Source organism: Myxine glutinosa, chromosome 2 (genome assembly GCF_964187855.1).
Source record: "Myxine glutinosa chromosome 2, kmMyxGlut1.1, whole genome shotgun sequence".
NCBI lineage: Eukaryota > Metazoa > Chordata > Myxini > Myxiniformes > Myxinidae > Myxine > Myxine glutinosa.
In genome coordinates this window covers 13,070,340-13,097,135 of record NC_136262.1, presented here as the reverse complement: position 1 = coordinate 13,097,135, position 26,796 = coordinate 13,070,340, and the positions used below count along the sequence as shown (strand labels likewise).

Here is a 26,796-nt window from a genome sequence, read left to right as displayed (position 1 = left end):
GAAGGAAGAAGTCTTCAACCAAGCGACGCGTCATATCTTAGTTATATTTTGTGTAACAAGTTCTCTCTAAATTCGGAATAAACCTTGGCTTGAATAGTTAGTCTGAGTTCTTTGAATCTCGTCTTGAGGAATTTATTTTAGGGTTCAGTTAAAAGTTCCCTAACACTCGCTCAGCATTTAAAGGATAGAGAATTGACAAAACGCTGGGAAGATAATGGCAAACCACCCAATATAACCCTCGCTATGAAACTGCTCCGGCAGCACCAATGCTCTTACGATTATGGTACATCGACATCATACTGAGGGAGAACAAATTTATTGAAACTATTCAAATACCATTGTTGCAAACACCAAATCAAAGCTGAAATAAACTTACTTTTCCTGCAAATAAAAAATAAAAAATATTTTCTGATGACGCACTCAAACAACCATAATCAGGTATTTAATACACGAAGAAGATGAGAAATAGTTGCATTTTCTCTGCACCTCCACAGGAACAGGAAGGAGGCCAATGATGAACCAGCAGACAATGGACTTCACAATACGCATTGTTCAACAGATGCTTCGGGGATGGGCGGGATGTGTGATGACGTCAGAGTGATGTTATGTATTGGGGCGAGGCAGTTACTGAGGCAGTAGCTGTGGAACATGTGAAACAAAAACTGCATTATTATTGGATACAAAACAGAAACTTGAAGGTTGACGAAAGACTTTCAGCATAATCCATAAATACACAACATTGAGAGAAAACACTTAATATTTCACTGAATTGAACCTTTTACATAAAATCGTCAAGTTTTTCAAACCCCTCACCTGTTCATTTTCTGGTTTTGATATGTTTTCAAAGGTCGGTTTAATAATAGGTGGTTTGTCAAAGTTCCAAAAATGGGCAGATTTTTAAATCGCCACATGATAAAAAATGTGAAAAACAAAGATGTACTCCCAAGGATTTTGGTAAAAAGTGACATAACGCACATTGAACGTGATAAGTGTCCATCGAGATATTACATATAAAAAGGTGGAATTATTTTAAAATGTCAAACTAAATACGTACACTGTCAAAGCACACGTGCTCCCTTTTTGCACATCAACTTGGTTTTCTTATTCAGAGGTTTCGACCTTTTCAATCCGGAACCTCTTCAAACGGCGGGTCCACAACTTTAGCCATGGGTCTAAATCAGGAGGTCTATGACTTTAGTTGTGTCCAAACAGTCAATCCAGCAATGCAATCACAAAAACAAATCTGATAACCTTACCTGACTTGGCAGAGGTATTCTCACAAATTCCTTTAAATAACCTTACACATGCTTCACATTAACGATGAATTTGTCGGTGTTGTCGTTTGAGCGTCTGCTCACAGTCTAGTCGGTTGACGTTCTGATTGTGACCGAGGCCGAGTCATACCAAAGACTTTTTTTTAAATGGTACGTGCTGAGTCCTTGCTTGATGCTCAACATTGAGAGGATAGAACACAAATATACCTTGTGAGTAGGAATGGGGTGAGGGAGATATATCCCAAAAGGCCTCCCCTTGCCCCCTCCCCCACCTCGACTCATGAGAGAAAAGCGTCATTACAAGATGGTGCCACCAACAGCCAGTTCTCTGCAATATACATACATAACTAACACACACACACACACACACACACACACACACACACACACACACACACACACACACACACACACACACACACACACACACACACACACACACACACACACACACACACACACACACACACACACACACACACACACACACACACACACACACACACACACACGCAAACACCAACACACGCACGCCAACACCAACACACGCACGCCAACACCAGCACGCCAACACCCGCACGCCAACACCAACACCAACACACGCACACGCATGCCAACACCAACACACGCACACGCACGCCAACACCAACGCACGCCAACACCCGCACGCCAACACCCGCACGCTAACACCAACACACACATCTTGAACGTGCTTGCGCTCGAACACATTTGAGAAAATGCTCTTCCATCAGTTCGGAGCTCGGCATGCACAGATAAGGTACCAGCAATGGAGGCAACTTGGGTTTGGATTAAAACTGCATTTGGATGTGAAAATATGGCAAATATGACTCGAAACAATGTTCAATTTCCTATGATTAATTATCAAATAATTTTCATGAAAAGACTTGCATAATGCCAGAGACGCTAACCTTTGGTCAGAGAGGAGCATTGAGGAGCGATGGAGGATCATTACAAGTTTGACGAAAAGTTTGACGTAACAAGATCCAGTTATAAACGTTTGCCATTTGGGGGTTGAATGCTGTAAAAAAAAACCAAAAAAAAAAAACCAGAGAAAGCAGGTCCAATTGTTTCACAGAATGTTTCACAGTCCATTCTGAATCACTCAGCTCATTATGGTGTACAAGCCCATAATCTGAAGAATCGTTGATCCTCACTGTGGACTGGTACAGCAACTTACCATGTTGCTCCGGGGGAGGCAATCGAGAAAAAATATTGCACTATTACCCCGGCTATCAAAGGTGGACAGACGTTATGTTTTTACTACTGTCTGTCTCTGTCTACGAGCAGGATATATAGGTTGGGTGTGTGACCAGGACGAATTGATTCAATTTGGTTGAGGTCCGAATCCAGATCCGGCCAAACGTAAACTGTTCAGCCTGGCGGAGGTATGTGCCCTACCGAGCACTGTTCTCGTTCTTACTGATCTCTTGGTCACTCACTCCTTTCCTTTTATGCAACTCATGGGCAACGTCTTTGTCTTCTTTCATCCTCCGTCAGTCTTGGAACTCGCTGATCTGTTATTTAGCTCCTCCATGAGCGTACATGTCTTGTATCCAAGAAAATAAGGATGGAGTACTAGCCATGATATTCATTTCTACGATGGCTCTGCATAAAGGGACAGCATAAAGCGCACACACACCCAAACAACCACGTTCAGATACCATTTCATTTGCCCTCCAAATAACTTTTGATCAAAAGAGAATAAAGTAGAATGTGATCCTGCGAGGTAGTGCTGGAATAATTTGGGGCTAAATTATAACGGGGCTTAGGGAACTCACGCAAGGCGGTTCACAGTCCCCAAGGCACAGTGTTTCACATCGATGTCTGAATGAAAGTTGCAGCTGCATGAAAATAAAAAGGAAACATTAGGGATTCAAGGGAAAGTTATCATGGAATGCAAGAATAAAATCATGGATTTAGAACCAGTTTTCACACATTTAACATACTAGTGCACCCACTCCGTATGGGAGCGGCAGGAAGGGTCATGTAAATATCCTCTGTGGGGCATAAAGATTACAGCAGATCTGGGCTCATGCCTCAAGAAGTCTCTCGATAAGAGCAACAAGGTTCATTCCAAATAATATTCCAATAAAGAGCAACAAATCATATTCAAATAATAATCATTCCAAATGCGAAAATGACTTCAGGGGTTAATTATCAGTTATCTCTTAATGAGTGTTAACCTAAGTGTTTGTAACCCAAAACAGCAATGACCACGATCGGATCGAATGTCATAGTTCTCCCCCATACCTTTCCCCCACTACCCCCCACACCATGTAAGCTCACCCTCATGTCCGTCTCTGTTCCACATCCACTATCTGTGATTAACTCTCAAATCACCCTGTTGTCCTTTCACACCATACAACGAACAGCATCTCAAATGGTTCCTCCATCCACATGAACAAAGTACAAAACTTTGGAGTCCCACTGGCAAAGGGCTTCTACATGTGTGCTTCTTTGGCACTGTGACGACACCTGCACGACGCTGCTGACAGCTGTTTTCACCAGACTTTCTGGGGGTGCACTGCCTAGAAACGATGCCACAGGACGGATGCTACTAGATTGTTGAGCACCAACACACATCCCCTACAAGAAAGTCGAACGAGCAAGCCTCTCCACTTTGCCAATCTTTATTCAAGGGCATTCACCAACCCCTCCCAATTCTTTTCTCCCACATTTTCATTACCGAGAAACACAGGTATTTAATACCTTCAAAACTCAATTTGAGTTGCAGTGGAAGGGAAGGCAAGGATCCACTCGCTTGACCCATCTACAAGGTCTGGCTTTTGCCCCAATTTACGACAGCTGTCGTCGCTTTGTTAAATAGCTCCAAGTTATCTTCAACCAATCCAACGTCTTTGGCATCTTTCACCAAAACACAAACATCATCTGCATAGGCCGATACTTTCACTTCATGCTCTGCCGACACTTTCAAGCCTTCTAAATATTTCCGAAGCACTATCAATAGGGGTTCAATACTCAAGGCATATAAAATGCCAGACAGAGGGCAGCCCTGACGAATACCCCTCTCAACCTTTACAGGTGGGATCAGTTCATTATCGACTTTAAATAATGAATAAACTTGACTGTACAACAGTTTAATGAAAGCAACAAAAACATTTCCGAGACCAAACTTTTCCAGAACTCCAAATAAATACCTGTGGTGCACCCTATCAAAAGCATTTTCCTGATCAAGACAGATTAATGCAATTTCTTCATTTTCTCTTTTACATACATTCCATAGATCCCGAAAAAGAAATATTGTCATGAATATGACATAACACAAAACCCTTGATCACAATGTATCAAATATTCTAAATAAGGGGATAAACGCCGAGCCAGTGCTTTCACAAAAATCTTATAGTCGACTGATACAAGCAAAACAGGCCGCAAACTCGTGATGAGCTGTGTATCTCCTTTCTTCGGAAGGAGACCACCGCTCTACGGCAGCTGAGGGACCTCAGCCATGAGGATGGAGGAGTGAAGACTTCAAAATCCTTCTGGGTTTTCTTTAAATCATTCTGAGCTTTTTTAACCCATTTATTTAACCGGAATAAATTTGTATCTGTAAAAACAGTTATCCGGACTCCGAGTAATTTCCTTGAGTCAATTTACAAATCCCGGCAGGTCTGAAAAGAAAAAACTCAAATCAATGTTCCGTTTACGATAGGAGTCTTTTAGAAAGGCCTTTATCTCATTATCCGAGGGGGTGACTTTCACCTTATCGTCTGAAACGGCACTTCTTCTACATCATCAATTTCCAAACCCTGTGAGGCTGAATCACCCTTACACCCCATGGTGTCACCAAATACCTCTACCTCTGAAATGAGAAACCCCTCGTTACTCTCCCCACTTTGCTTATTAGAATCTGTTGCGGGCCCACCGGGGGTTTGAAGAATCGAATTAACATTTTCGCCACCTGACAGATTCTGGCAAGTGGTTCATCCACACAGGGAGGATGAAGAGCCACATTAGTATCTCCGTTGCCTAACTTAGATTCAGGCAACAGTGATTCACCCACACCGAGAGGTAGAGGAACCACAGAACCCTCTCCGCAGCCCGACAACGATTCAGACACTGGAGGATCATCTACCAGGGGGGCTATCCCAATTACGTTGTCTACCTCCCCCCCACCACTTTCAACAACCTCACGGTCTTCAACAACCGACCGCCAGTCATTCCCGAGAACCTTTGGACAACTCTCAATTGAGTTTATGTGCTCACTTACATCATCTTGTTCCAGTTGGTCCATGGCACCACTGGGACCATCCTCATCTTGCAGAGCCAGGAAAATCGGTTCCCTCCAATGGGAATACTTCCATCCTGATCAGTGTTACAGGCTTTTTATGAGATTGGAGATGCATCTCTTATTTTTTGATTTTCGTTTTTTAACCAAAGTGAACCCATTGTTCCCACTTTTATCCTGCTTTTCTGATACAACATTGTTTACATTTACAGGGGTCGGTTGAGGGGCCACGGAGGAAACACTTGGAATCATAGCGATTTGCATGTTTTATTTGGTGAACGAGGACACACAAACCCGCTGTGGGCTCTCTGTCTCTCCAGTTTCGAAAAGGAATGGTGAAGGTAAAATAACAAGGGAGAACAAACACAATGAATCAACACAAATAGTGAAGGTAAGGAGGGAAACAAAAACGAAGGTTGAGGCTGGGGGGGTTGGGGGGGTGGAAGCTGAAGGGAAAAGGGAAAACAGAGAATACAAGAAAGGAGGAAGAAAGACGATAAACAAACAAAACACAGAAACGCAACAACGAACTACACACGCACGCACGTACACTGCCGCCATAATGCCACACCCAACTCAACACGCCAGCAGGGGGCGAGAGAGTGAGCAAGAGTGAGCGAGAGAGTGAGAGAGAGAGAGAGAGAGAAAGGAGATAAACACAAACCCAAGGGTGACGCAAACAAACTGAGAGACACCGGAACGCCAGAAAAGACACCCGAGTGGCGAAGGGACTTCACGGTGGAAAGGGGTCTGAAGACGTGCCTGCACTAAAGCATCCTTGACGTCTCTGCTGACCTGAAAGACTAGCCTGCTACCCGATGATTCACCAAGGAAGACCATTAACACACCGAGACCACAATGTCAACTCTCCTGTCCCCGTTTTTCTGTCCAAGTCTGCCTGCATAAGAAAAGTTTTATGGAAGGCTTTTGGAAACCGTTACCGCACTGCGCAGGTTAAGCATGCCAATCGGCCTTCTGTACTGTTTATTCTCATTTTGCTTTCTGAACCCCAATCCCAATTAGTTATTAAACCTGGTGTTTTAAGGCAAGTTGCTGTGCATTGCAAGCACAGCATCGCCATTTTGATCGTATCGCCAATCAGCATAATCAAATTCCTCAAAACCATATGCACACACCTAAACCGCTGCATAGCTACATTAATACAACATAACCACACAGCACCACACCGTGAACCAGTCATGATCCTCCACTATGCCGCTTGGGCCACGTTTATCTCTGGCAGTCTCGTGCTGCCCATTCGGCATTGTATGCTACAACATTTTAGGTAAAGATCGAAGACAGAAGGAGGAATAATCTGAGAAGGAGTGCGATGGCAAATTCAAATTAGGCTCATACAACAATAACAATGAGAGAATCAAAGGGTACCAGCACAGATCAAAATAACGGACATTATCGAGCAGGACTTACCGCGATTTTGAATGAAAATCCCAAGTGCTTAAAGACAAGAGTTGTGTCGCGGAATATAATGTGGGAGATGGTGCACCGGCCTGGGTGTAGTATTTCACCAGAAGTGGTTGCAGGGATAAAGATGCAATGCAAGGAAATACTGGAAAATAAATATCACAGCAGAATGTAGTGCAACAAGCAAGGTAAAAGCAGTCGAGAAAAAAGGAAAATACCATCATGCAATGCCAGCAGAATTCCCCATTTCCTTTTCATCCACAGACAGAACACTTGATCGTTCATGATGAGTATTTGATTTGTACAAATGAAGTACGTTGCCAAAGTGACATGAAGCTACATGCTGCTCAAACCATGAAATATTCTGTATTCATATTCTCACTTTTCCACTGAACTTGTAATTTTCCTTCACCAACATAACTACACTTCCAATCGCTGTGGGAAGCAAGAAGCTGAGATTTTGGGTGTTAACCTTCATTGGAACAAAAGAGGGGCATGGGATACAGGTGAGGGTTTATATAGGGAGGGACGACTCATAGGTCAGGGAACACATGCATGAGAAGAACTTATTTTGACAGGGTCAGAGTTCAGAAATCGAAAATTATGGCGAATATATTTTTGAGAAAAGGGGAAATTGTATGGAAAAAGGGGCAATTGCATGAAAAAGGGGAAATTGTATGGAAAAAGGGGAAATTGCATGAAAAAAGTGGAAACTAGGCTGATTAGTTTACGTTTTGTATCGCAATGATAGGCCGGATCTGGATCCGGACATGAAGCAAAATCGAACAGCTTGTTCTTCTCACCTTACCAATTCATCCACCAAGTTTTGTCATAACTCGTCAATAACTTTTTGAGAAAACATGCTATACAGTCGTGGCCAAAAATATTGGCACCCTTGCACTTTTTTCAAATAATGCACCATTACTTCCTGAAAATTGTTGAAATTCAAAAATCTTTTGATATCCACAAATGTATTTCTTTAGAAGAAAACAAAAAAACAAGCTGAAAAAAAAAAATCACTACATCTTTGCTTATTCCACTGAGAAATCCAAAAATGGCCTGGACAATATTATTGGCACCTTTTAAAAGTTGAAAGAAATAATTAGATTTCAAGCAGGTGGATACTCCTTTACTTTGGAATTGAACTCACCTGTGGTGAATTGCAGGTGCCTGCATATAAAAATCACTCATTCAACCAGTTTGAATGGATAAAAGGAGTCATTCTGCTGTTTTGTGTCACTGTGTGTACCACAATGAGCATGGAAAAAAGAAAGAAAACCAGAGAATTGTCTGAGGAGGTCAGCCACAAGATTGTAGCCAAGCATGGACAATCTCAAGGCTACAAGTCCATCTCCAGAGACCTTGATGTTCCTGTGTCCACCGTATGCAATGGTATCAGGAAGTTTAAGGCCCATGGCACTATAGACAACCTCCCTGGACGTAGCCGCAAGAGAAAACTTGATCGAAGATTGCAGCAAAGGATTGTTCGAACGGTGGAGAAAGCAGCTCGATCAACTGCCAAACAAATTCAAGCTGATCTTCAGACACAAGGTACGACAGTTTCAACATGCAGCATCCATCGCCAACTCAAAGAAAGGGGGTTCTATGGTATGAGACCCAGTAGGACCCCACTGCTGAGAGAGAGAGATGAGAAATCCAGACTGGAGTTTGTCAAAACACACCCGAACAAGCCAAAATCCTTCTGGGAGAATGTCCTGTGGACAGATGAGACCAAATTAGAGTTTTTTGGAAATGCACATCATCTCTATGTTTACAGAAAACAAAATGAAGCCTTCAAAGAAAAGAACCCCTTCCCTGCAGTTTAACATGGAGGAGGTTCAGTGATGTTTTGGTGTTGCTGTGCTGCCTCTGGCACTGGGTGCCTTGAATGTGTGCACTGTGCATGGCATCATGAAATCAGATTACAAAGGCATTTTGGAGCGCAATGTTCAACCCAGTGTCAGAAAGGTGGGTCTCAGTCGAAGGTCATGGGTCTTGGAGCAGGACAATTCTTTATTTATTTATTTTTTGTATACAAGATCAAGGCTCGTGTAAGAGCTAACATTAATCACAAAAAAAACAAAAAAAAACAAATGGACACATAAAAAACATATACTAAAGAGAACGGGAGACAAAATGGGGTGAGAGGGGGAAGCACACAAGTACAACAGAGGAGAACAGGGACATTGGGAGATCTGTGGAAGGGAGAGGGCTTGGGCAGGGGGGAAGAGGCATGGGAAGGGGCGGGGGGAGAGTTATAAAACACATGGACACTGCTAGGACTTCCAGGAAAGAAGTTGGTATATGGGGTGAAATTAATGGGGGTAGAAAAGATGAAGGTTTTGGATGGGGGAAGATAAGAGATGGTGGTGAACAGCTGTTTTAAAGACCTGGAGGGAGGAGTGGGATTGAAGAGAGTGGGGGAGTTTGTTCCAGAGGTGGGAGAAAAGAGGAATGAAAGAGTGAAGGTGAGCAGAGAGTCTTGATTTTGGCAGTTTCACCAGAAGTGGGTTGCTGGCAGATCTTGTGCAACCTGTAGGAATATTTGGGGGACAGAGCACAGATAGAGCTGGGGGAGCTAGGCCTGAGAGGAGTCGGTAAAAGACAAAGTCCACCAACCTGCCTGCGGTTAGTGAGTGAAAAGCCTTCGGAGTTGGCTTCATCGCGGGAGATTCCAATGATTCTGAAAGCTTTTGTTTCAACATCGTGAAGCCGAGCTAGGTGTGAGGCAGGAGCACCAGCCCAGACGGGAGAGCAGTATTCCATTGAGCTGCGGATGAAAGCCTTGTATGTGGTGAGGAGCTCAGGTGTGCCAAGGAAGGACTTCACACGATGGAGGATGCCCAGTCGGCGGCTGGCTTTGGAGGCCAGCTTGGAAATGTGGTTTTCCCAGGAAAGATCATGGCAGATAGTGAGAACCAAAAGCTTGAGTGACAGAACTTCTTGGAGAGGGTTGTTGAGAAAGTAGATGGGAGGGTTGTCCAGTCAGTCTTTTCAGAGAGACATAGTAAGAGTGTGAGATTTGTCAGGATTGAAAGACATATTCCACTTGCTTAACCAGTCTGTGATTTTGTCCAGGTCTGCAGAGAGTGAGGAGGCTGCAGACTGCCGATCTGAGGGATGAGGTATGGAGCGGCAGAGAGTGGGGCATCAGCAAAGAGATAGAGACTTTTCCAGAGTCGGAGAGATCATTGATGAAGACCAGAAAAAGCACAGAGCCCAGAACACTGCCTTGGGGAACTCCAGCCTGAACAGGAAGGGGAGATGAGAGAAATCCATTCAGGGCCACACATTGACTACAAACAGAGAGGAAGTCTGCAAGCCATGCGTGGAGATTTCCATGGATACCGTAGGAGGAGAGTTTGCTGAGCAGAGCGGGGTGCCAGACCATATCGAAGGCACGTGATATGTCAAGGGAGACAGCTCTGATTTCCTGTTTGGCATTGAGGACTATTATGATATTTGAGGTATATTTGGACTATTTGGCATTGAGGTTGATGCATTGAGGATATGCATCCCTTGTTGAGACAGCAGAAGCGGCATGTCCAGAGTAGAGTGACCTGGTTTGAATGACCCCAAACACACTTCAAAAAGCACCCAGGAATGGTTCAAGACAAAACGCTGGACTGTTCTGAAGTGGCCAGCAATGAGTCCAGATCTATATCCCATTGAACACCTGTGGGGAGATCTGAAAACAGCAGTTGGGAGAAGGCACCCTTCAAATCTGGGAGAACTGGAACTGCTTGTACAAGAAGAGTGGGCCAAACTGCCAGTAGAGAGGTAGAGGAAGCTCATTGATGGCTATAGAAAGCACTTGACTGCAGTTATTTTGTCCAAAGGCTGTGCTACCAAATATTAAGTCTAGGCCCTAGGGTGTCAATAATTTTGTCAATGCCATTTCTTTATATTTTCTGATTTGAAAGGATATATTAAGTTCTGAATCAAAAACAAAGGTTCTGTAGTATTAACAGTGAAATAAAGAATTGTGGAGACCAAATACTTTCGTCAATTTCAACTTCTTTTTCGAGGAAATTGTAGGTTATTTGAAAAAAGTGCAAGGGTGCCAATACTTATGGCCATGACTGTGTATCGGTTTTAGCCCAATCTCTCAATGGTGACGAATCAGTTTTAAAATCATAGCATCCGGATCCTGATCTGAAACCAAAATCAAATCGTTTCCTCCTGGTCACACCCAACCTATCCACCAAGTTTCATCCGAATCAGTCCACAACTTTTTGAGATATCCTGTTCACAAACAGACAGGGGTGAGAAAAACATAACCTCCATCCACCTTTGGTGGTGGAGGTAAAAAGGGGGAATTATACGAAATAAGTGGGGATATTAAATTAGTTGAAGAGAATGGTAATTTGAATTAGGCCTTGGGTTAAAGCAGTTTATCAGAATTGTGGCTTGCAGCCAATGAAATGGGAACGATTGATAATATTTGAAGTCCTGCAAATTGGCGATTTGTGGGATAAGATCCATCGTATTCTTATAAACGCCCCTCGCCCCCACGTTTCATCTATTAGTTTGTATTCACAGCAAAGCATGATGCAACAGTACAAAATACCTCACCAGTTTTTTCTGAAAGCCACTGCAAGCAATAGTCCACCTTCTGTTTCTCACACTCCTGTAGAATAAAGTGAGTGCAATATAAATGATGCACATTGCTGAATCAGTTCGTCACAGGATACTTGCAACTCAAGATTTTCCAAACAAAACTTCACGCCAGATTAAAAATGAGAACGACACTCGGTAGAGCGCACACGAGAGTTTTCAGCTAAAGCCATGAGAATGTGCAGGTGTGGCAAATCTGTATCAGCGTAGCCGCACCGTAACTGATGTACCAGTGATAAGTGGGGATATTAAATTAGTTGGTGACGAATCACGAATGGTGATGAATATGCATTTGAGAAATCTGCAGTTAGCGTCACCACGAGAGCTCACGCGGACGGTATGGGGATTATTATTTGATCGCCCATACTGTTCCATTAATGGCTGCTTGGAAAGATGGGGAGCGATTTGGAGGCCTGTTGATGACAAAGCTGTCACGGAGAGGTGTTTGACCGATACAGCTGCACTTGGAGAGAGGCATAAAAGCCGAGAGAGAGCCGTTTGGAGGAACGGCAGGAGGAGGAAGAGCCCCTGGGTCTCTGGATGTGCAGGGCTGGGAGTACCAGAGCTGTGAGTGAACGTTTAATCCCCCAAAGCAAAAAGGATTTTGAGGAAGCCACAATTACAGGGTTGGAGGAGCGTTTACGGTTGGTTGCACTGGAGAGCTGCCGATAATTATGCGTTCGGACCACTGCACAGATTGCCTCAGGCTTTTAAATCGACCTCTGGGTATTGTTTGTTATTAGTATTCCCTGCTATGTGTTTTTGTCAAGTGAGTGAACAGGCCCCAAGATAAGAACTGTTAAGAAATCTGTGTCACTTGGGATTGTGTGAGTGGGTCATTTGGAGAATGCTGAACGTTGTTGTTTATTTGTTATTGATGATTTGATGTGGTTATTATTTTAATAACAATCCATAAACTGTTACTCCTACATGTCCTGTAGGAGTAACACTCCTACTGTTACTCCTACAAAACTCAACCACTCATTCTTGATGAATGAGTGGTTGAGTTTTCCAAATCGGTACCCTTAAGGAGCATAGTTGGGTAAAAGTGACTAGCGCTTCGGAAAGTGACTAAGGTGCGTCATAATCAGCCACTCGGTTATATATCTGATTGGTGCACCGTACGAGCATAGAATAGAATGATCGTTTTAAGGCCATTTTCCCCGCTAGAGCAGGGGTTAGCCTTGCGGGCCCCATGACAATCATGGTTCCCTGGTTTGAGGCAATGTTTTTATGGCCGGATGCCCTTCCTGACGCCAACCCTTGGTCACGCTCTTCGGATGCGCAGGGATACGGTGTACCTATTCTAAATCGGGGTACACACCGTGATCATTCATCCCAGCAAGCTGGTACTCAATTTGCCGACCTCGGAAGGATGACAGGCCGAGTCAACCCCCCTGGCGTTAATTCAGCAATCCTGGTTGGGGGTGTCAAACCCAGCTGGTGGCCATAGTTGGTTAACAGCCCACACGATTCGGTTCCCAGACCGCGACATCAACGACAGCGACACGCACAGAGCCATTGAGTGAGCTGTGAAGACCTCCCTTTTTGCTCTCTCCCTCTGTCCGAAGCGCCAAGAGCCCCACAAACTGCCGCCTTATTGCTCCTCCCCATCGCAAAAGGTAAAAACAAAAGCTCCAGAAAGTCACGCACAGGCACACACGAGACCAAAAAGCAACTGCCAGGGACAAAAGCCAGCCTGAGAGAGAGAGAGACTCTTCTTCCTCTTTACGAACCTTCTCACTCTGATGTCATGCAATCCAATCGCCCAAGCTCTATTGGATTACCCCATCTCCACTACCAATGACGAACTTCGGGGTGTGGCCTTCTGGCTTTGCATGGTGCGAGCGTCATTAAGGCGTGGCTACTCGCCATCGGCAATGTCCGGCACTGTCGGCAGTAGTGGTGATTAAGTGGATGTTTGTTGTTATTGTTGTAAAAGACACGAGTTTGTAAAAATGTGGGTAACGGTCACAGGGGCCAATCACATACCGAGAGAGACTAGCCTTAGGCCCTACCTAGCATCATTATACATACTTGTACCAAGTTTGACTTTGATCCCTTGAGGCATTTTTAAGTTAGCGCGGTAATGAAAACCTATCACGGAAGGACGAACGCACTGACGGACAACCCAAAAACATAATGCCTTCGGCACTTCATCGGTGGAGGCATTAAAAAAAAATACGGGTTCCGCCGCCATTTTCTCCAGCGTCTAATAAGTCACATTATTTATTCATGCCTGTTGTATGCGTCATTTATATAAAACCAAGTTTCCTGTTTGGAATGATTTTCAAATTTGTTTGAATACCAGGCAGGCAGAGTGTAAAAATATTATCTCACTCCTCTTTGGGCACGTTTCAGGATGAATTCAGAGCTAAAGTATGGTGAAAATGAAAGACCTGTCTTTCTATTCATGTTCCGATTCGTGTTCAAAATATAACATTCATAAACCGATGATCATAAACTGATAGGACGAACAGACAGACATGAACCAATTGATTGACCCCTCTTTTCACTTCGTGTGTGCGGGGTAAAAAGGCAACTCTCTGTATGTATATGTGCAGTCACATGAAAAAGTATGTACAACCCATGTAAAGTTTTGACTTTTCCAACATATTTCAACTGTTACGGATTCGTCATTACCGTTGTTGTGGTTTTCATCCACTGTAAACATTTTTGATTCTATGTATTATTATTGTTGTCGTTAGAGGGAAATCGATATTATTGTTTTCGGAAGGTAAAAAAAAGTTAATGTTTTAAATGGAACCGGAACCGGACGACGACGAGGAGGAAGGAGAGAGAAAAGAAGGCGGAGCAAGGGAAGTCAGAGAATAAGCTGGTTGCTTCAAGGTACTGAGCGAACGTTGTCGAACGAGAGTCGCTAGTGAACTTTCGGGTTTCCCGGGAAAGGCATTCCTGCGACAGAGTTGTTGTCGCTGTGGCAGATAAACCTGCGTGTCAGGTTTTGCGATCGATTCCGAAGAGGATCGTTCTTTGAGCGCCGTTACGCCTCGAACGGGCCATCGGCCATTTTGACTCACGCGCTTTGCAAGTTTTCTCTGCTTCGCTTCAGCCGTTTGGTAACGTGGATTTTGAAGGTAAATCTGCGGTTTGCCGATTTGGAGTTGTGAAACGTTCATACCCGAGAGTGTGATTTCCCCGTCGCCTTGAGGGGCCTTTGCGCAGCTTTGGCCACATGACCCTTTGCGCAGCTTTGGCCGCGTGCGCCTTTGTGCAGCTTTGGCCGCGTGCGCCTTTGTGCAGCTTTGGCCGCGTGCGCCTTTGTGCAGCTTTGGCCGCATGACCCTTTTGTGCAGCTTTGGCGGCATGACTGTGCCTGTCATCTGAACAGGATTCTGGTCTCGATTAGACGATCGCTGGAGTGGATTGACTTTGGCTTGAAGCCGGATTCAACTTTGGTTTGAAGCCGGGAAAGAGACATTGGGGATGTTCTTGGTTCACTCACTTGGAGCACAGAGAGTTATATATTACGCAACTGATGGTACCATCATAGGATATATATTGATTGTACTCTTGATTACTATTATTGTTGTACTGTTATTCTTGTGTGATTTTTAATACAATATTTGTTTGTTGGTAACAATTGGTGTGGTTTCACCATTGATTTTTGACACAGAATAACACATTTTTCTGCCGTGACTCCTCTGGGGGCTCGTCCTCGAGGAAATTGGGGGCTCGTCCAAAATTGGCCCAAATTGAAATTGGGGGCTCGGCTTTGCTGATTAAATTCCCTCACATCCTCGTCCGGGATTAAAATCCCTAACATCCTCGTCCGGGATTAAATTCCCTAAAATTCCCAAATTTGGAATTTTTCTATCATTCCCAAATTTCTCAAAAAAAAAATTGGAAAATTTTTGTGTGAAGGTTAACCGGTGCTAACTAATAGTCACCATGGTGTTTGACGCAGAACAGTTTGCGGCGTCCCCTAATGAGGCACAGTTCCAAGCGTTGAAAAGATCAGAACTCTTGATATTGGCCAAACATTTTAACTTGGAGGTCCGAGCTCATATGAAGAAAGCAGAGATGCAGACATTGGTGGTAGAATCTCTGGTGGGACAAGGAACATGGAAAGAGGTACCCTTGGATTGGTTACCCGAGGAAAAAGAAAATGTGGAGCTCCGGAAAATGGAGATGCAACTGCAGAGCCAGGAAAGGTTAAAAGAGTTGGAATGGAAAGCAGAGGAAAGAAGAGTAGAACAGGAACGAGAACTCGAGAGAAGAACAGAGAAAAGGAGAGCAGAAAGGGAACTCGAGGAAAGAATAGTAGAACAGGAACGAGAACTCGAGGAACGAAGAGTAGAACAGGCACGAGAACTCGAGGAAAGAACAGAGGAAAGGAGAGCTGAAGAAGAAAGAAGAGCAGGGGAAAGAGCAGAGGAAAGGAGAGTCGAAAGGGAGTTGAAGGAACGTGACATGGAGTTTCAGAAGGAAATTAAACTCAGGGAGCTAGAATTAATGGGAGAACGGAGAGAAGTCGTATCCATGCCGGCTAGTTCGACAACTAGTCAGAACACTTGGGATGTTGGTCGGCATGTGAGGCTGGTTCAACCCTTCAATGAAAAGGAGGTAGCCAAGTTTTTTTTTACACTTTGAGAAAGTGGCTCAAATGCTAAAATGGCCTGTGGAGTCCTGGACTATGTTAGTGCAAAGTGTTCTGGTGGGTAAAGCTCAAGATATCTATTCGGCTTTACCGATTGACCAATGTGCAAATTATGAAATAGTGAAGACAAGCGTTACGCCTAGGTCCCCCGTCGGTGAAGTGATGTGATTGACAAAGTGGAAGACGCAAGGCGGCCATCTTGGATTTTGACGTGGCGACCCAATATACAATAGCGTTCTTCCTTGTGCCGAGATACACCCACACACCAAATTAGAAGTTGGTACTTCGCTTATTTTTCAAGATATTCATCTCACAAGGTTCAGACATACATGGCGGCGGCCATCTTGGATTTTGACGTGGTGACCCAATTTTCAATAGCTTTCTTCCTTATGCCTAGATACACCAACACACCAGATTAGAAGTTGGTACATCGCTTATTTTTCAAGATATTTCGATCACAAGGTTCAGACATATATATGGTGGCGGCCATCTTGGATTTTGACGTGGCGACCCAATTTACAACAGTATTCTTCCTTATGCCGAGATACACCCACACACCAAATTAGAGGTTGGTACTTCGCTTATTTTTCAAGATATTCATTTCACAAGGTTCAGACATACATGGCGGCGGCCATCTTGGATTTTGACGTGGCGACCAAATTTTAAACAGCGTTCTTGCTTGTGCCTGGATACACCCACACACCAGATTAGAAGTTGGTACTTCGCTTTTTTTTTCCAAGATATTTCGCTCAAGGTTCAGACATACATGGCGGTGGCCATCTTGGATTTTGACGTGGCGACCCGTTCTTCCTTATGCCTAGATACACCCACACACCAGATTAGAAGTTGGTACTTCGCTTATTTTTCAAGATATTCAGGTTACAAAGTTCAGACATACATGGCATCAGACATACATGGTGGTGGCCACCTTGGATTTTGACGTGGGTTGCGCCCACACACCAAATTCGAATGCGTTCCTTCACTTTCGCACACACGCATGGACACACGGACGGAGGGGAAAGCCATAGTCCCCCTTTCGCTCCGCTGTGCGACGGGGGACAAAAACCATTCTCAAAGTCTATGAATTGGTCCCTGAAGCTTACCGGCAAAAATTCCGGAATGCCAGGAAGAGGGAGAGTGAGACCCATGTGGAGTTTGCCAGAATGAAGGAAACAATGTTTGATTTGTGGTGTGACACGAAGGGGATTGGGAAAGACTTCAACCGGTTGAGACAATTGATCTTGGTGGAGGAATTCAAACAGTGTGTCCACGCGGACATTAAAGTACATCTGGATGAAAAGAAAGTACCAGAGTTGTATGAGGCAGCAACCGTGGCAGATGACTATGCCTTGACGCACAGGATGGGGTTCCACAAACCTAGTTTCTCGCCTAGACTTAGCCAGGGGAGTTATGGTAAATCCGGTGCGGAGAACAAATATTCATGGAGGCGGCCTAGAGATGACTGAGGACAAATCTGATACCGCAGAAGACTACAGTTCTAAGACAGACTTATCTTCTGGGGGGCTCGAGGCAGACCTCGAGTTTTTCCTCCGGGCCACCTTGCACTTTTTGCAAGAAACCTGGGCATTTGATGTCCCAATGTTATGCCCTGAAAAGGAAAAATCAGGAGCTGAGTCAGACTAGTACAACTCCGAATGCATTGGCAAATGCGAGAAATCGTCCTTTGAGAACAGTGCCTTGTGAAGGTTCCCATGCCAAAGTTACGGCATCACAGAACGACAAGGTCGTTCAAGGGGGTTACAAACCATTTATTTCAGAGGGTTTGTGTCAATGGATGGAGACTTAACGAACCAGAGACCTGTTAGGGTATTGAGGGACACAGGAGCACATCAATCTTTGATGCTTGAAGGCATTTTGCCATTGTCAGAGAAGACGGCAACTGGTGTTCGTGTTCTTTTACAGGGGGTTGGTGGCTATGTTAAAGCTCCACTTCATATCATCTATTTGAAGTCTGATTTGGTGTCAGGACCGGTCACCGTAGGTTTACAAGCCACTTCCTGTAGAGGGAATCTCTTTTATTATCGGGAATGATTTAGCCGATGGTCGAATTTCTGGTAATCCAATGTTTGTTGAAAAGCCTAGTATGGAAAATAACACCGCACAGTTAGAGCAGGAGATTCCGGGTATCTTTCCATCCTGTGCCGCGACTCGTGCTATGGGTAGGAAGCGCTCTGAAGAGAAGGAGAAGGTACTGACGTCACGCTTTGCACAGGCACTTCTTGTCGAGTACCCTGAAACTATGTCAGCACACACAAGTCATGGATGGAGGCAATGTTGACAAGCTCTTTGTCGGTGGACTGAACTTTGACACAAGAGATGTGCTAGACTCTATCTTTGGCAAATATGGACCACTCTTGGAAGTGCTGCTGATAAAAGACAGGGAGACGCAAAAGTCGAGAAGGTTTGGCTTTGTCACGTTTGAAAACACAAAGGACGCCAAAGATGCAGAAAAGGATTTGAATGGCAAGGATTTGGATGGTCGGACCATAACAGTAGAGAAGGCAGGCCATGGGCGTCGGAGGGGGCTACAGAGGAGGAAAACGTGGAGGTAGTTTCAGGGGTGGCTATGGCTCCCGGGGTGGGAGTAGTAGTTTTGGTGGCGGCCGCAGTCGTGATTACTACGGAGGCTCCCAGCAGCAGCAGCGCAGTTTTGGCAACTCTCGACGGGATGACTATTACGGTGGTAGCCGAGATGGGGACCGCTACTTATGTGACTACAGCACCAGACTCTACAACTGCTTATGATTCTTATGATCAAGAGAAGAGTTGGAAGCACTGAGTGCCCAGATCGGCCTCCTTCAAAAAGTGCTATAGATTTGCTTTGCTTTGGATTTGTGATCAACCCCTTAACCTTCATTCAAAAAAATGAAAAATAAAAACCAGAGGTTGATGATGGAGTTTGGCTTTGCAGTTCAACTTAGAAATTGAGCATGTAAAGGGCAGGGACAATGACGTTGCTGATGCTTTGTCCAGAGTGAACTAACTTTGGAAATTTCTGAAGGTGGTTTGGAAATATTGTTGCTTTATTTTTGGGGAATATTAATTATTGTTGCTCACGTGAATTTATAATTTGGGTGTGAGTTTTACTTTTGTTTGTTAAAATAGTTTTTGCCTGCAAAGAAAGTTTTCACTATGTTCAAACTTTCTTTCTTGAGGGGAGGAAGTGTTACGGATTCATCACTTCTGTTGTTGTGGTTTTCATCCACTGTAAACATTTTTGATTCCATGTATTATTATTGTTGTCGTTTGAGGGAAATCGATATTATTGTTTTCGGAAGGTAAAAAAAAGTTAATGTTATAAATGGAACCGGAACCGGACGACGACGGAGGAAGGAGAGAGAAAAGTTGGCGGAGCAAGGGAAGTCGGAGAAGAAGCTGGTTGCTTCAAGGTCCTGAGCGAACGTTGTCGAACGAGAGTCGTGAGTGAACTTTCGGGTTTCCTGGGAAAGGGATTCCTGCGACAGAGTTGTTGTCGCTGTGGCAGATAAACCTGCGTGTCAGGTTTTGCGATCGATTCCGAAGAGGATCGTTCTTTGAGCGCCATTACGCCTCGAACGGGCCGTCGGCCATTTTGACTCACGTGCTTTGCGCGTCGAGCAAGTTTTCTTTGCTTTGCTTCAGCTGTTTGGTAACGTGGATTTTGAAGGTAAATCTGCGGTTTACCGATTTGGAGTTGTGAAACGTTCATACCCGAGGGTGTGATTTCCCCTTCGCCTGGAGGGCACCTTAGTGATTTCCCAGTCGCCTTGAGGGGCCTTTGCGCAGCTTTGGCCGCGTGCGCCTTTGCGCAGCTTTGGCCGCGTGCGCCTTTGTGCAGCTTTGGCCGCGTGCGCCTTTGTGCAGCTTTGGCCACATGACCCTTTTGTGCAGCTTTGGCCACATGACCCTTTTGTGCAGCTTTGGCGGCGTGACTGTGCCTGTCGTCTGAACGGGATTCTGGTCTCGATTGGACATCGTTCTGACGATCGCTGGAGCGGATCGACTTTGGCTTGAAGCCGGATTCAACTTTGGTTTGAAGCTAGGAAAGAGACATTGGGGATGTTCTTGGTTCACTCACTTGGAGCACAGTGAGTTATATATTACGCAACTGATGGTACCATCTTAGGATATATATTGATTGTACTCTTGATTTCTATTATTGTTGTAGTTATTCTTGTGTGATTTTTAATACAATATTTGTTTGTTTGTAACAATTGGTGTGGTTTCACCATTGATTTTGACACAGAATAACACATTTTTCTGCCATGACTTTCTGTAACCATCTCATCAACCATTAAAACACCCCAAATCCACCTCCTTCAAATTCTATTTTCTTTCCTGGAAGTCCTGGTAGAGTGGTCGTGTCCGTCTTGTACCCCACTCCAGCCCTCTCCCTTCCACAGATCTGCCGATGTCCCTGTTTTCTACTGTTGTTGTGCTTCCCTCTCTCGCCCCTCATCTCCCACTCCCTTTATTATATGTTCTGTGTGTTAGCTCTTACACGAGCCTCAACTCAGTATACACAAGAAAATATATATATATATATATATATATTCTTATTCTCGAAATGGATACTGGAGTGGAATCAAATTAAGAAATTCATCTTCTGGTTGCATCATAACTGGGGTGCAGCTTTGCTATTGATACAATTTAAACTACTGGTACTATAAATACGCACTCCAAAAACACAGTCAAACCCCAACAACAACCAAGAAATTTCAACTCATTCTCTCCAGTGGGTTTAGGAATGCACACAAGTCAAACACACACACACACACACCCAAACACAGGGTGGCACAGAAAGACACCCACGCACATCAAATCATATGTAATATGATTGCATTTTGTCGGATTCTCTGTGGGACCAAGAATGACTTGGCTTTGTGAGCCCCTCTGACTCTCTCCCGAACATGTGTCACGCACATTCCAAGGAAATCAGGAAACGAAAAAGGCAAGCAGGCATGGATGTCTGCACATAAATTATGGGGAGGTTTATAAAGTTTTATTTTATGCTTAATGGTGACTTTTGAATTTAGAATCCAAAGTGAAAATATTCAAACAATTATCAGATATAATATTTATTGATCTAAAATATATTTGGTTCCTTCACAACTGCCACATATTTAAGTTGTTTTGCAATGCACAGTGCTATATAGAGGTTAATATCAATACATCTCTTGGTTCAAATTTAACATTTGCACTTTAGCTTTTGTGTGGTCGGATGAAGGCGGTTCAATGTCCCCTCCTTACACTGATCATGGTCCTGAGTGAATAAAACAAACAGACATCTCAAGCAAACGTTATTTGAAGAATTATTTCACTTACGGCACAAAAAACGACGTATGGCTTCCGAGTGGACTTTCTGATGAAATCCAACAAGTCGTTTGCTACAAGGCCAGGATCACCAATTCCTTCAGGAGGACCATCCAGTGGAAGCTGGTGTGTGAATTCACCTGGGCACAAATAAGAAAGGAATTAAATGGCCTCTAATATTGGGAAGGGAATGTAGCTGATAGCGAAGTTTGCATAAAATGGAAAGATGAAAAATATCAGGGGGAACGAGGGGTGGGACTCAGGAAATGAAGAAATTGCAAATAAAATGTGGAAACATTAACCCAGTGGAAAAATATATATTCAGAAACTCAAAAGAATGGCAAGCTTACTTGTTGATTTGCACAGGTATCGAAATCCCAATGGAATGGGCCCTGGAGGGAGAGGGAGAGGATGAAAATAAATAAATAAAAGGCAAATGCCAATAATATGAAATGTCCAGAAATCATAATCATCCCGTCTCCATCATCCTGTCTTTCTCCAGAATCATTATCACAACTAAACTTGCGGCATATTCGTGGGTGCAGCATCGTGTGCTTCTCAACAAGTGTTTCATGTTTTGCAGTTGTGTTTTAGGTTTATTCCAATTCATATTTCAATTTAACAAACGAGGAAGTTTGAATGCCTTAAAATGGATGCAAAATAACTGTCCAGGCCCCCGAGCTGCCTGCATCACGAGGTTCGGTGCTGAAGTTCTGTTTCCGAGGCCTATGTGGTCCCCCATTGACTGACGCTGGGACAGTCTCGATGCATTCTCTGTCCCCTGCCAGCATGGACCGAGTTTTGGCTCCTATCTGCACTCAGCCAAACTCCTGGCTCTGTGCAGTGTGCTTCTCCTCGGGTTTGCCGACGACGTTTTGGGCTGACCTTGGTGTTGCAGACCGGCACTCCCTTCTTGCCACGGCTGCCTGTTCGTGAACGTGGTGGTCTCAGTGATGTCCAGGTTCGTGACCTTTCGGGCCGTTCCCGCAGTGGGCTGGAGGTCGGGGAGACGGTCACTGTCGCAGCCTCCATGGCCATCTTCGGTTTGGATGCACTCCATGGAGAGGCCCAGTACAGCTATTTTTATTCTTGCTGCACTTCATGGTGCCTTTGCTGTGCACCACTCTGGATCAACTCTACCACAACAGATTGTTTTGTTTGAACTGCTCTGATCTACTTTATTATTTCGATGCTTTTAATTGTAATATTTAATATTGCCATGCATATTTTTCTTAAGGTTTTTGTTTTGTTGACATAACATTATATTGCTCTATGCATTTCATAACCTGCATCATATATCTTGATTTTGAATTATTGTTGATATTATTATTGTAACCTATTATTGTAATTATTGTAACCTATTATTGTAATTATTATTATTATTATTTTATTTTTTTTGTATACAGAGTCGAGGCTCGTAAAAGAGCTAACATTTATCAAACAAACAAATCAAACAAACAAGTAAACAAAGTATATAAAAATGGGAGCGGTCGACAAGATGGGGAGAGAAGGGGAGGAAGCACACAAACACAACATTTGAGGGCAAGGACATCGGGAGATGTGTGGGAGGCAGAGAGCCTGGGGGGAGGCAGGATAGGTATAAAACGCAAGGACCCCAAGGACTTCCAGGAAAGAAGACAAAAGTCACCTCAAAAAAGTGGATTTGGGGTGAAATTAGCGGGGGTAGAAAAGATCAAGGTTTTGGATTGGGGAAGATAAGAGATGGTGGTGAACATCCGTTTTAAAGACCTGGAAGGAGGAGTGGGATTGAAGAGAGTGAGGGAGTTTGTTCCAGAGGCGGGAGAAAAGAGGAATGAAGGAGTGAAGGTGAGCAGAGAGTCTTGATTTTGGCAGTTTAACCATAAGAGGGTTGCAGGCAGATCTTGTGTGACCTGCAGGAATATTTGGGGGACAGAGCCCAGAGAGAGCTGGGGGAACAAGGCCGGAGAGGAGTCGGTAGAAGACGGAAAGACCACCAACCTGCCTGCGGTGAGTAAGTGAAAGGCCCTCGGAGATAGCGTCATCGCGGGAGATTCCAATGATTCTGAACGCTTTGGTTTCAACAGCGTGAAGACGAGCTAGGTGTGAGGCAGGAGCACCAGCCCAGAGGGGAGAGCAGTATTCCATTGAGCTGCGGATGAAAGCCTTGTATGTGGTGAGGAGCTCAGGTGTGCCAAGGAAGGACTTCGCACGACGGAGGATGCCCAGTCGGCGACTGGCTTTGGAGGCCAGCTTGGAAATGTGGTTTTCCCAGGAAAGATCATGGAAGATAGTGAGACCCAAAAGCTTGAGTGACAGAACTTCTTGGAGAGGATTATTCAGAAAGTAGATGGGAGGGTTATCCAGTCGGTCTTTTCGGAGAGACATCGTAAGAGTGTGAGATTTGTCAGGATTGAAAGACATGTTCCACTTGTTTGCCCAGTCTGTGATTTTGTCCAGGTCTGCAGAGTGAGGAGGCTGCAGACTGCCGATCTGAGGGATGAGGAATGGAGCGGCAGAGAGTGGAGTCATCAGCAAAGAGATAGAGAGGATTTTCAAGAGAGTCAGAGAGATCATTGATGAAGACTAGAAAAAGCACAGGGCCCAGAACACTGCCTTGGGGAACTCCAGCCTGAACAGGAAGAGGAGATGAGAGAAACCCATTCAGGGCCACACGTTGACTACGACGAGAGACGAAGTCCGCCAGCCATGCGTGGAGATTTCCATGGATACCAAAGGAGGAGCGTTTGGTGAGCAGAGCAGGGTGCCAGACCGTATCGAAGGCACGTGATATGTCGAGGGAGACGGCTCTAATTTCCTGTTTGGCATTGAGGACCTCCATCCATTGTTGAGACAGCAGAAGCTGCATGTCCAGTGTAGAGTGACCTGGTCTGAAACCAAATTGATGATCAGAGATCAAGCCATTGGAGAAGAGGAAAGATTTCATATCCGAAGCAATGATGGATTCCATGACTTTGCTGATAATTGGGAGAAGGCTGATTGGTCTGTAGTTGCTGGCATCTGTTTTAACCTATTATTGTAATTATTGTAACCTATTATTGTAATTATTGTAACCTAGTATTGTAATTATTGTAACCTGTTATTGTAATTATTGTAACCTATTACTGTAATTATTGTAACCTGTTATTGTAATTATTGTAACCTGTTATTGTAATTATTGTAACCTATTGTTACGGGTCGCAGACAGATGTTATATTGACCGAGCGGTGGTGTATTACCGCGACCTAACAGGATCCCTGACTCACCCGATTCACCCAGACTTTGGCCGTATCGCACCGCAGCTGCTCAATGAGGGAAAAGACAAAAACGACGAATGCAAAGAGGAACAGGAATAAAACGAGAAGACGGACAGAAGAGTAATTGGATTTATTGTACACACACAAGCAAAAAGGAGCAACCAAGTTTATTTACAACACATAAGACGCAGGTGACACAGTGCAAATTTTAGCTTACCTACAGACTTAATTAAATACCCAGGGACAGAACAAACAAAACAAACTCACGTACACAAGAAGGGTGGAAAGGCAGGAGGTGGATGGCTGGAGGGAGAGGGAGGTCCAAGGGGGTCCTGCAGCTCAACCGGCGCGTTTAGCAGCCGCCGTTCCTTTTCGGCCCTGCTCCAAACCGCCGTTCAGGCCCCAAGTGGCTGTTGGGTGTTGCTGCTGCGGCCTCCGCTGCTTTCCCAGGACTTGTCTGACTCGTTGGTCCAAACCCTCAACTCTTTCTTGGTCCCTCACTCTTTACCACCGACTCTACTGACTGACTCTTCACCACTCTCCACTTGACGACCGACTCAGCTCTCCCTCACCAAGACCAACTCTGCCCAAGACCAACTCTCACCAAGACCAACTCTGCAACCAACCCTCGGGCTTCGACTCACTTCCGTGCGCGCCTTTTTATAGTGCCTCCAGCGATTAAGCCGCCGGCGTTTTGGACACCCCCATCGGGGTGCTCAAGTCGGCCCTGGTTGGTCGCGCGACCCTCTCGCTCCGCCCTCGATGACGACGGGCGGGTACGCCCCTCCTCCCCTCCATGACGAGGTGGAGACACGCCTTTCTTCTCCGACTCAAGCACATGGTCAATGGCGGTTATTGGAGGGGAGGTGATTGGGAATCGAGGGCTCAGCAATGACGAGAGGGGATGTAATATGGGCAATCGAGGCTCGGCAATGACGAAAGGGGATGTGACGGAAATGGGGATTTTGGGGATGGGAATGAAAGGGGATCTATTCTCTTTCACTGGTGCAATGGAGTACTTCAATTAATGGGAGACACAGCCTTACCCTAAAACACAGAATAAGAGATAACTATCAACAGGGATATTCTATGATTGGCTGACGTGTATGCTTGTGGACTATGGGACGCCCTTTTGACCTTTACACAGCTCCGGAGGCAGGAGGCAGAGAATAAACAATAATCATCACCAATTTACCACAAGACAACACAATAAAAAAAATACAGGCCTCATGTCCGCAACACTATTATTGTAATTATTGTAACCTATTATTGTAATCATTATAACTTATTATTGTAATTATTGTAACCTATTATTGTAATTATTGTAACCTATTATTGTAACCTGGTGTTGCCTGGTGTTGGCTTCGCGGTTAGGGTGCCGGCTTGGGATCCTCGGATCCTGGGTTCGAATCCCGGTCGATCGCTGAATTAACGCCAGGGGGGTCGACTCAGCCTGTCATCCTTCCGAGGTCGGCAAATTGAGTACCAGCTTGCTGGGATGAATGATCCCGGTGTGTACCCCGGTTTAGAATAGGTACACCGTATCCCTGCGCATCGTAAGAGGCGACCAAGGGTTGGCGTCAGGAAGGGCATCCGGCCATAAAAACATTGCCTCAAACAGGGAACCATGCTTGTCATGGGGCCCGCAAGGCTAACCCCCGCTCTAGCGGGGGAAAATGGCCTCAAAACGATCATTCATTCATTCATTCATTGTAACCTGTTATTGTAATTATTGTAACCTTTTATTGTAATTATTGCAACCTATTATTGTAATTATTGTAACCTGTTATTGTAATTATTGTGACCTATTATTGTAATTATTGTAACCTGTTATTGTAACTATTGTAACCTATTATTGTAATTACTGTAACCTATTATTGTAACCTATTAGTGTAATTATTGTAACCTATTATTGTAATTACTAGCCGAAACCCGTGGAACATCCATGGAAGGGAGGATGTGGTGTATGGATAGAGTGTACCATTATGGATGGCATAGGGGATTTGCTTGTCCGAGTAAGAGTTAGGAAGAAAGATGAGAATGAAG

General features: G+C 44.5%; 1 protein-coding gene across 1 annotated transcript in view; it reads right to left on the bottom strand.

The window, feature by feature from the left end:
• Positions 1-300: 300 nt before the first annotated feature.
• MAEL (maelstrom spermatogenic transposon silencer) overlaps positions 301-26,796 on the bottom strand; it is a 47,146-nt gene continuing 20,650 nt past the window's right edge. The window contains exons 4-9 of the mRNA XM_068108717.2: positions 21,865-21,906; positions 21,527-21,654; positions 11,539-11,593; positions 6,970-7,108; positions 3,074-3,136; positions 301-639 (exon numbers count right to left, since the gene is read on the bottom strand). Of these exons, the coding sequence (XP_067964818.2) occupies positions 537-639; positions 3,074-3,136; positions 6,970-7,108; positions 11,539-11,593; positions 21,527-21,654; positions 21,865-21,906 (530 nt within the window). The 3' untranslated portion in view covers positions 301-536. The remainder of the gene's footprint in view (positions 640-3,073; positions 3,137-6,969; positions 7,109-11,538; positions 11,594-21,526; positions 21,655-21,864; positions 21,907-26,796) is intronic.